General features: G+C 41.9%; 1 protein-coding gene across 1 annotated transcript; it reads right to left on the bottom strand.

Annotated features, from left to right (window-relative positions):
* Positions 1-65: 65 nt before the first annotated feature.
* Positions 66-10161, bottom strand: cdk8 (cyclin dependent kinase 8). The gene is made up of 14 exons (XM_085468396.1): positions 9557-10161; positions 8632-9119; positions 7219-7294; positions 6673-6783; positions 5853-5993; positions 5350-5407; positions 5136-5267; positions 4905-5048; positions 4143-4212; positions 3887-3959; positions 2544-2641; positions 2256-2334; positions 1903-2061; positions 66-1140 (listed from the first exon to the last, which is right to left on the bottom strand). The coding sequence occupies exons 2-14, from the start codon at positions 8757-8759 to the stop codon at positions 1015-1017; spliced, it is 1395 nt and encodes a 464-aa protein (XP_085324522.1). The 5' UTR covers positions 8760-9119; positions 9557-10161; the 3' UTR covers positions 66-1014.
* Between the last annotated feature and the right edge of the window lie 41 nt (positions 10162-10202).

Below are 10202 nucleotides of genomic sequence, written 5' to 3'. Positions count from 1 at the left end.
CAGAAAAAGAATAAATAGGATGAAAGATGTTACTTAAAATTGCTTCACAAATAAGAGTGACAATGTTGATGTTTCCACTTTTATTGTCGGGATACTTGCTTCATGTAAAATATTTCAATACATTACAGTACAATGCATGTTCCGCCTGCCATCCTCCATGCGATTGGTTGGTTTTGTCATCATGTTGTAAGGCTTAACCACAGCACATGAGCAGTCAGCTATTGCAAGCTGCTTTGCCGCTCTCGCCATGAAAACAGAACCATGAAAACAGATTAAATTAGAAACTACTAAAATCTTTTTTTTTTTTTTTTGTCCTCTCTGAACAAAAACCCCTCAAAGCCACAGCTGCGAGTGGCTCCACATCCTCCCAGCATGTTTCACAGCAGCTCAGTAAAGTCCTCAGCTGAGGCCCTCGTAGGGCCGCTTGCACAAAATAAACAGACAGACAGGAGGACAGGAAATCTGTCAACGCTGGCAGTCACATAGCAGCTTTCAGTTTCGTCCGAGCTTCGACAGGAAAAGGGTAAACCGGCCGGGGTAGGCTGTAGGTAAAGGAGACAGGTTAAGAAGAAAGGGGGAGGATATGACGGAACAGATTAACATTTCCTTTAAACCACGCCATCTTCTCTTACATCCGAGATCCGAGTAACAGAAAAAGATTTGATTCAATCAAAATTTCCTTTTTTTTTTTCCTTTTTTATTATTATTATTATTATTTTTTTAAAACCTTCCTCCCACTTTGTGTCTCACCTATCACGTTTTCTCTATAACTGTGTTTCTAATACTGCGGTGTGTTATCTTTATCTGGAACAAAGTGAAGACCATTTCTTTCAGGCCTAACGTACTGCTGTAGAGATGGTGCCCTCTGTGAGGTGAAGTGGGGTGAGGCAGGGTGGGTTTTGTTGCCTTGGACGCCCCCCACATCCCTCGGTACATTCGTTCAGGTGGGCGTGGTGAGGGCTGTGTGTGTACATGTGTCTATTAACGTGTGTATGTGTGTGTGGGAGGGATGTTTCAGTAGCGGTGGGTCTGGTGGGAGTACTGGGGCGGCTGTTGGGAGGTAGAGGAATATCCCATGCTGCTCTGGGGCAGTGATGTGCTTGGTCCAGGGTTCTGGTAGGCAGCATGTGGATTGGAGCGCTACAGGAAGAAAACAACAAAGAAAGCAGTGACATATTCACAAAATCTTCTTTGTGTAATGGTTTAATTTGCATTTAAACTCAATGAACAACATATTCCAGTAAAATGATCACACTTTTAGTGTGGTGACATCTTAAATTCTGCATGCAAGAACAGTTGGATACATGGAAATTTCACTGTCATGTTAAGTAAAGTCACTTTTATTATGCAAAAACACCATCACTCCACGTTTCCAGTCAGATTAGATGGATTTGTGTCTGAGCATGTGTGTCACATCTGAAACACGATGATCCAACATTCACATCCGCCTCATGTTGCAGATCAAAAATGGTATTTGTTGCCATTTCTGGTTATGTGTGCAGCTAAAAAGCCATTTCCACATCATCCAGAAAGTAAAATAATACATATGTCAAGCATGAGAGGGTATTTAACATGTTCAGTTCTGCCACTGCGAAGAATATTAAAAGTATAAATCTTATAGTATATTATATTACATAGTATATTACCAATACTTACATCTCATGTAACATTCTTTTCAGAGTGGTTGCTATAATATTTTTGACCCTAGCCCACAACATCTTATGCTGTCGAGAGATTTCTAAACTTGTCTAGCCTGTGAATGGAGCGTTTCGTCTACAAAACAAAGCTATGCTATTTCACTGTATATGTATTCTATTAAAGTCGCTCGCTGATTTAATAAACAACAACATAGATGACAATCCAGAAACAGTGACAGTGAATATATGAGAAAGATGGATTTACCTGGTAGTCTGAGGTCATAATGAGGCCACCTGAGGTAGTGGTGGGCGGGACAACTCGCACTTTCTTTAGAGGCGGGCCCTGGGCGTGGCTGTTGTCTGGGTTGCCTGTGTGCCCCGCCCCATTTGTGTGGTTATTTCCCTGTTGCTGCTGCTGGTTTTTCTAAAGGGCACAAAAATATCACTTAAATTACACCCTGGACTGTATGAAGTTTCACTACATGTTACTCAGCTTTATTGTAAATTTTCTATATTTCTCATTTTACTTTTCTATATTACACCCATCTATATACCAATCAATTAATGTTTAATGACTTTAGTAATACAGCATGTGGCGTATGGATATGTAATATTTACTTTGTCTGCCTTGTCCTCTGGCTCCTCCTCTGTCAGAAACTCCCTCTTGGGGTAGGGAATCTGGCAACCTGCAAACACACTAGAGAAAAAAAAAGGCAAAGAGGCTTCTTCATCTTCAAACATTAATTCCCATGACTCTGAGCTAATTAGCTAAGAGACCCGCTCAAGGCATCCGTAGATCATGTGATTTAAGCTAAGGACGAACACAAGACAAAGAAACTATCTTGTGAGTTGAATGTAGTCTGTGTGTGTGTGGGAGTGTGTGGAAGTGTGTTCGGTGTAACTCACTCAGAGGTGGGTAAAGGCTCCTCTAAAAAGTAGGGGTCCTGCATGGCCTGCTCGGATGTGATTCTACGGATGGGGTCCATGGTCAATAGCTTTTGCAGCTGTAACATATAGTGCACCCAGAGTTAGTCTCAAACATGACACAAATTCACACAATGAAAATGCACACTTTGTTTGTTAACTAACCACACTGGGCACTTTGCAAATCACACCCATTTAAATGCTTGTTAGGGAAAATTTCTAAGTAAGCCAATCACTTGACACAAAGTCAGTGCATTTAGACATACAGTCCTGGTCACATGGATCTGCTAAAGCTCAAACTGAACATCAGATTGAAGAAGAAAGGCGGTTTAAGTGACTCTGGCTGGCTGTTAGTGCCTGGTAGGCTGATTTCAGTGTTTATGACAATCTGTAGAGTTTACAGAGATAGTCATATCCCATAACGAGTGAATCTCTGGGGCCAAAAAAAAAAAAAAAAAAAATGATGGCAGAGTCACTTGTCACCACAAGGTGTCCAGTAGAGCACTGCCAAATTTGCAACATGTCACAGCAAGAGAAGACCACACTGAAAGGCACTACAGTGAGTTTTGAACAGTAAATTAAGGCCAGTGAAGACAGGCTTGCCAAAACTGCCCAGTGGAGGTTCGGAAAAACAATTCCTAATCTGATGAGTATATTGATCCATCCAGCATTCCTATCCCCAGCTTCTTTCACACAGGGCTGTGCCTGTATTTCACTGTTCTGTGCAAAAGGTCAGCAACCGAATAAGGAGGCCACATCGTTGTTCCTGTAAGACAGCAGTTGAGACCCAATTCCAATACATCTCCTATGTCCTCCTACTCTGTGACGAGTGTCACATCTGCAGCTGCCGAAGGGTCTCATGATTAAGGGGTAGGGTGGAAATGCCGTTCAAGTTCTTTGCAGCTTGTAATCAGCATCCTTGGTGATTTACACTGTAATCAGACATTATGTCCGTAACTTAGTGGAGGCGCACCTCAGTTTGTTTTAAATGTCACCCCTTTATGATAACAGTGTACCATCTTCTCAAGGCTACTTTCAGCACAATAACGCATCGTGTCCCAAATCTCATATCATCTCATATTTTCTTGCCTCCAGTCAACAGATATTAATGCAATAAAGCACCTCTGGGAGGGAGAAAATCACATCATTGAGATGCTACCCACAACTGCATGATGCTAACATGTAAATATGTTCCCAGCATCTGAAGAATAAAGGAAGCTCTAAAAGCAAAAGTAACGTCAGGTATAAGCAACAAAATGGCAGATGACTGTAAACTCTTGCAAGTAATCGTCCTACTTCTCCTATCCTGACACATTTTAACTTACCAAGTGGAATGCTTTGCTGTCTGGTTTAACTTTATGTTTTTCCATGTACTTTATAAGGCTGCAGTTTGTGTATCTGTGGGAGAAAATTATATTAATGGCATGCCTTCAGTGGATTTATCCTGCATAACAATTATTAAATGAGTAAAAATCACACAAAGCACCCAGAAATGTCTTAACCAGCAGACCTGCTTTGCTCTGATCTTAAAAAAAAAGAAAAGAAAAAAAAAAATAGGGCAGTGTTGCTCTGCAGACTCACGTGTTCCTCCTAAAGTCTTTCATCAGCGTGGAGTGTTCTGGCATCTTTTTGATGTCCTCCCAGTCTTTATCTGAGGAAAACACAAGATTACAGCGTGTCACACCCTCTCACGAAGGACATATTATGTAGGTTGTTTTTATTTTAAGCAAAAACGCTCATAATTTCCACACAACGCCCCATTGTTTATACAGTGCATAATCAATCTGCATTCTGGCAAACATAATAAGATCTATTTCCTACAAAACTGACATGAACTTGCTTATCTGGTAAGCATTCACATCCATCATCTCTAACCTTTTCAGCATAACCCCATAAATATACTTGCCAAACATGGCAACGAGACTGTAAGACTTCCCCCCATTTTCTGCAGAATCTAAACAAAGTCCATCAAATACACTGGTGAATTATACAGCAAGACCAGGAGTGATAGTAGAAGGAAAAAGAGCAGGAGCAGCTTAAGTGAGCTGGAAAAAATAGGCCCAAATGTAGCCCTAGAAGTACAAGTTTCTGTGTTTGTGACTTGGCTTCATCTAACATGTCAGAGGATTGATGTGCAGAGCACTTAGACCACATTACTGCCTTTAAAAAAGAGAAGCCTGAAAAAGACCAAGGAATGGAAAAGGCTTTTCTTTCCACACAATTTCTCCACTGAATATGCAACACACTTTGTATAATAGCAGGTTAACCCCATTAATAGAAATACTGTGGAAAATCCGGTAAATCATTTCATGCATGTTTTAAATCGGGTCAATCAAGACTCACCGGCAGGGAAGCCCATGACATTAAAGATGCGGTCCAGCTGGTCATGATGGTAAGGGTTACTGGTCTTGATATCCTCCTGGCGACAGTGGAATATGGGCTCAGACGTCAGCAGCTCCGCAAAAATGCAGCCAATCGCCCAGATGTCTGTAAGCACGCACTAATTTCAGCTCAACTGGTTGCACATGTACACACAAGGAGGACAGAAAGACAGATGGTGCCGCACAATCTCACCGATGGCTTTGGTGTAGTGCCGAGCTCCCAGGAGCAGTTCAGGTGCTCTGTACCAGAAGGTGACCACCACAGGGTCGAGATCGGCTAAAGGCTTCAGCGGTGAATTGAAGAGACGAGCAAACCCCATGTCCGCTGCACAATGGGTATGTGTGTCAATGAACCGACAGATAAACTAAGCAGCAAATAAGTTTTAAAAACGAAACACTATACATACCAATCTTTACTCTACCCCTCTCTGGCCCTTCCCCCATCACTAAAATGTTCGCTGGTTTCTGATGGAGACAAAGACACACAAACACAGATAAAAATGTTTCCACACTCCAGACATCTGACAGGAAAACTTCCCAGTAATTAATTCAGCTTTGTTTGGCCCAGTTTCTGAACTACAGCCCTGCATGTGTAATGCAATCAAAACTCTTTCTTGCTGCCCTCTAGTGGACAAATGACTGCAATTTCCCGAACAGGAGAGAGAAAGTCTACCACATTTCGATCTCACTTACGGCAGAAAACTGACATCCTGTTCATGTGTTAACAAGTTAGTTACTCACCAAACAACCTAAGAATACTGTTCATTTACATATTCATCTGAACACATACAGACTGACACATGCACTCCACATATTCTCAGCCCAATAGCAATCTTTACGTCTCTCATTAACAGTTTAACCTAATTTTCCCTTGTAGCCAAACACCCTCCTCTCCCCCCAATCCTCTTACAAGATCTCTATGAAGGACCCAGTTAGCGTGAAGGTAATGGATGCCATCCAGAATCTGATAGAGCAGAGACTTCACCATTCCTCTAGGCAACTGAAGCGGCTTCTTGTTGGCCTTAGATGCTCTGTGGAACTTAATAATGTGCTATGGAAAGAAAGGGTAAACAGTGAGCAGGGCTTTGCACGTACAGACTGACTGAAATGCATGTTCTTTTGCTACAGATGATCACAAAAATGTAAGTGTGCTGCAGGCGAGTTGAGAGAACCTAATGTTTGTGGCATGTGTTTCCACTTCCTTGGGAGGGGAATGCAATTGTTGGAGCTCTGTGGCAGAAAACTGCATCTAACTCAGTTCTGATTCTCTGCCAGCTGTTTCTGTCAACTGTAATGCAGCAGAGGTTTAACTGCTCAACGTGGAATACTTCTTGGTGGATGCGTGTGCTTTAATGAGACTTACCAGTGCATAATTAGCACTATTTCAAGTCTCATTCCTTATTACTGGTTGAAGGCGAATGTGAATGCATTTGCATTAAAAGGACATGCAAAAAATAAAAAACAAATAAACAAAAAAACAGCTATCAAATTGCATGCACATTTATGACCTAATTATGAAGAGAGGCCTATTTTAAGTCATGTCTTTGTGCTCATAAAGATAGGTGGAAATCTGCAACCCATGCATGCATATGAATATAAACTAATAAAGAAATGCTTAAAACAAACTATTTAAAACCCCCCAACATGCATTACCCCCATAATATGTGTGATAAGTCATGTCATGCAGGTCAAGTGTGTGTATATGTGTGTGTTGTGTGTTTGCATTTTACCCAGAGATCATGTTCAGCATAGTCAAAGAGCAGCCATACTTTACGGTCAGCATGTGACAGGAAAACCTTCTGCAGTGAGATGACATTGGGGTGCTTCAGCTCCCGCAGCAGCTGCAACGTACAAACCCACTCAGAAGGCCAACCACACAATCTCATTACAGACATCATGAATGAAAATGACGTAACGAAAGAGAAACTTTGCGCTTATTTTTGTGACTGTATTGATTACCAGAGATTATACTTAAACAGGGGGGTGGACACGATATCATCTCCTCAACTGAACACTTTCAATCTTTGGCAGTAAGATGCTTTTTTTTGTTTGTTTTTTTAAATGCTTGTGAGGCAATACTTTATATCACTAATTCTGTGTCTACTCTCTATATGCACTGCATTAACATCTGCTTCCTGACTTTCAATTTTACGATTGCTTGCACAAAAACTAGCGTGTGAATGTCATTCAGACGTTACATAAAGTGCCTGGAATGGCACAAAGGTGTTTAATCACAGACCAAACAAAAGGAACAGAGTAAGCCAAGCAGCTCTTACTGCAATCTCTCTGCAGGCTGACATGGAGATGCCAGTGCCTTCAATCTGCTTGAGGGCGTAGTCCTTATCATCCTTCCTACAAACACACACACACAGAAAGGTAGAGCAACATCAACACCAGACCAGTCCAGACTGAGGGCCCCCTGAGAGCCGTTTGCACAGCAACATAAAGGGGGGCACTTGGCAGCTGCCAGTGGGACTCTGAGAAGAGGCCGAGTTGCATTACCTCCAAATTTGTGTAATCAAGCTCACCTCTGAGGGTCAAAACAATAGAGAGGGAAAGGAAACAGGGCCTGTCTGGCAGCTGGCAAGGGACAAACAGAGCACTGGCACTGGCGCTTACTTGAACGAATTGGTTACAACCCCTCCCTCTGCCGGGCCTAAATCATCTCATAAACCCAAGCTTTGTGCCTCCTCAGGCCTCGTCCAAAAGCAGCAGCGCAACTCTGCTAAAAAGTCTAATAAAAAAGCAGGCTCCTAAAGCGAAATACAGACATCTTTAAACACTTTAGGGCTCTTTTGTGTGGTTCCTGCTGCCAGTATGTCCGGGCTGTAATAACGGGACTAGTAGCTTAAACCATCTTGAGCTCTCCCCCAGCTCTGGTCCAGACACAGTTAAGGCTGTTACAAGGCTGGCATTAGAAACAGCAGGAAAGTTTTAGGAAGAAAGGTGGGTGGTGCCCTGGCATCCTGAGGGATTAGCACACTAACCACCACATGAGTCTACAGTTTGGGTTCAGCTAGTTCCCTTACTTTACTTCATGCAAAGGCTAAAAGCATAAAAAACCCCGCAAAAATGTTAAAATTGGGTAAAAAACAAACAAACAAACAAACAAACAAACAAACAAAGAAAACAAACAAAAAAAAACACTAAAGAGTGCAAAAACTGGGCATAACTAAAGATTATTTTTTGAATTCACACAAAATCTTGTATAAGTCTCTTTGCAGCCATGTAGCTCATGTATAAGAACGACTTTAAAAAAAAGAAGAAGACATCAACAAGTGCTTCCACATGCACCTGCTGTATTACATTTACAACATCACATGGGAGAGGGAATTAAAAAAACACTTTAGCTTAAATAAATAAAAAAAATAGTACCTAGAGTTAGGCATATAAGTGACAAAACAGATGCATGAAAAGGGAAAGCTCCAATCCCGGTGGTAAACCGTATGTCGGTGTTTTTTGTGCGCGACACAAAGCTCCATCAGCATCCCAACAGTGCGAGCTCAAACTGCTCACTTTTGTCTCTACACAAACCCAATGCAACACTCCCACATCTGCAAGTGGCCTTGAAAGGGGGAGGAAGAGGAGAGAGGTAACATTTATTTGGAAGATGAGAAGACAGGCAGGAGGCGGGGGGTAAGCTGGCTAAGGGTTCACTGGCTAAAAGGCCTTACTGCTCATCAACTCACCCATCTTTTCTCTTCGCCTTGTATACATGGCCGTAGGTGCCTCTACCCACTTTGCATCCTTCGTACTCAAACAGGTCCTCGACACGCTCTCTTTCGCCGGTCAGCTTCACTTTAAAATCATAGTCCATTTTCACCACCGTCTGGCCTGAATGTATCTGCTCCTTCCTTTTTTTTAAAGCGTCGCTTGGGAGGCAACTAGGCTCCTCCACCGAGCTCGGTTTGGTAATTCAGCTAGTTGCCTTCTCCAGCGTGGCTCTTTCCTTCCTCCAGCCCGGCTTTCACATCGAGTTCTCGTCTTAAAATTAAAGCTCCGGAGGAGATAGGCGGTGCTCCGAGATAGTCCAGGTGCAAACGGAGCCCCAAATATATTCCTTTATCTTGTTGCTGCGTTTCTCTTCAGCCGGTATCTGCTCCAAAGGGACGCACTTCACTCGGTAACGACGGCGTATTCGCGCACGGCATTGTCGTAAAACGTCGTGAAGACAGCCCTGCAGCAGAGAAAGAGCCAAAGAAAAAATGGGTAGACTGACTACACCACGTGGAAATTCTCAGTCTCACTCAAATATAGCTGAGATATGACTTGATTTCATCATATCGTTTTTATGCTAAGGAGAAGTTAGCTTATTCTTTTCCGTATTGTGGGTTATTACGTGGCTATAAAAGGGCCGTGCAAACAAATATCTGCATATTCTGTCCACCACAAAGAAAGCAGACATGCGTTTGATTTTAATTCAAGAGAATAAGTAAAGTATGGTTTAAATAGCACTATATTACGAAAAGAAAAAGACTGTCCAAACAGATTAATGTTGAATGGGCAAGCACGGGATAAAATAATGAAACAATATACTTTTAAACTCTTTTTATCATCTTCTTTTTGCTGCTCCCTTTAGTGGTCACCACAGTGGATCATCTCCCCCCATCTCACCATATCTCTAGCATCCTCCTCTGTTACACCAACCCTCTGCATGTCCCCCTTCACTACGTCCATGAACCTCCTCTGTGGTCTTCCTCTTTTCCTCCTCCCTGGCAGCTCCATCTTCAGTACCTTTATTCAATATATCCACTATCCCTGCTCTGCACATGTTCAGCACTCTTGAGGTGTGCCTCTGATATGCTAATTTCTAATCCTGACCCTCCTGGTCCCACTCCCATTGGAAATCTAAGGGAATCAGTTTAAAGTATTTTAAAAGTGGAAAACTGCTATGATTGGTCCAAGAACCTATCAACTCATCACCATACCCTGAGATGTTGGAAGAGCTATTTTAGTTTCTGCAGCCAGCAACCTATATAATTTCCAATAAAGAATGGCAGTTATGACTGAGATACAAGATATGATTAGCTGAATATTTAAAATAATTTAAACGAAGGCAAACAAGAACCCTAATGTGGTATGGAAGCTTGTTCCCACCACTAAAAAAAAGTCAAGATTTCTGGGTTTTAATCTGAAAATTTCATCTTACTAACTCACATTTCTGAGAAAATAACTTTGAAGTTTTAGATAGTATATTTGATAGTATAGTATAGCTGAATAAAAGTATACCAACTTTATAAATGATGCTTTTACACTGACA

The sequence above is a fragment of the Copadichromis virginalis genome, linkage group LG9 (genome assembly GCF_057382275.1).
Source record: "Copadichromis virginalis isolate Kocher_CV1m ecotype Utaka linkage group LG9, C_Virginalis_male_GT1.1, whole genome shotgun sequence".
Lineage (NCBI taxonomy): Eukaryota > Metazoa > Chordata > Actinopteri > Cichliformes > Cichlidae > Copadichromis > Copadichromis virginalis.
The sequence above is the reverse complement of the archived record's forward strand: the minus strand, read 5'-3'. Positions and strand labels throughout refer to the sequence as shown.

Bases quoted from the DNA above. Each gene is read 5' to 3' on its own strand.
- cdk8 (XM_085468396.1), bottom strand. From the start codon at position 8,759: ATGGACTATGATTTTAAAGTGAAGCTGACCGGCGAAAGAGAGCGTGTC. The intron at 2,335-2,543 runs GTGAGTTACACC...TTTTTTCTCTAG, and splicing joins GAGCCTTTACCCACCTCTGA to TGTGTTTGCAGGTTGCCAGA. The intron at 2,062-2,255 runs GTAAATATTACA...TGTGCCCTTTAG, and splicing joins CAGAGGACAAGGCAGACAAA to AAAAACCAGCAGCAGCAACA.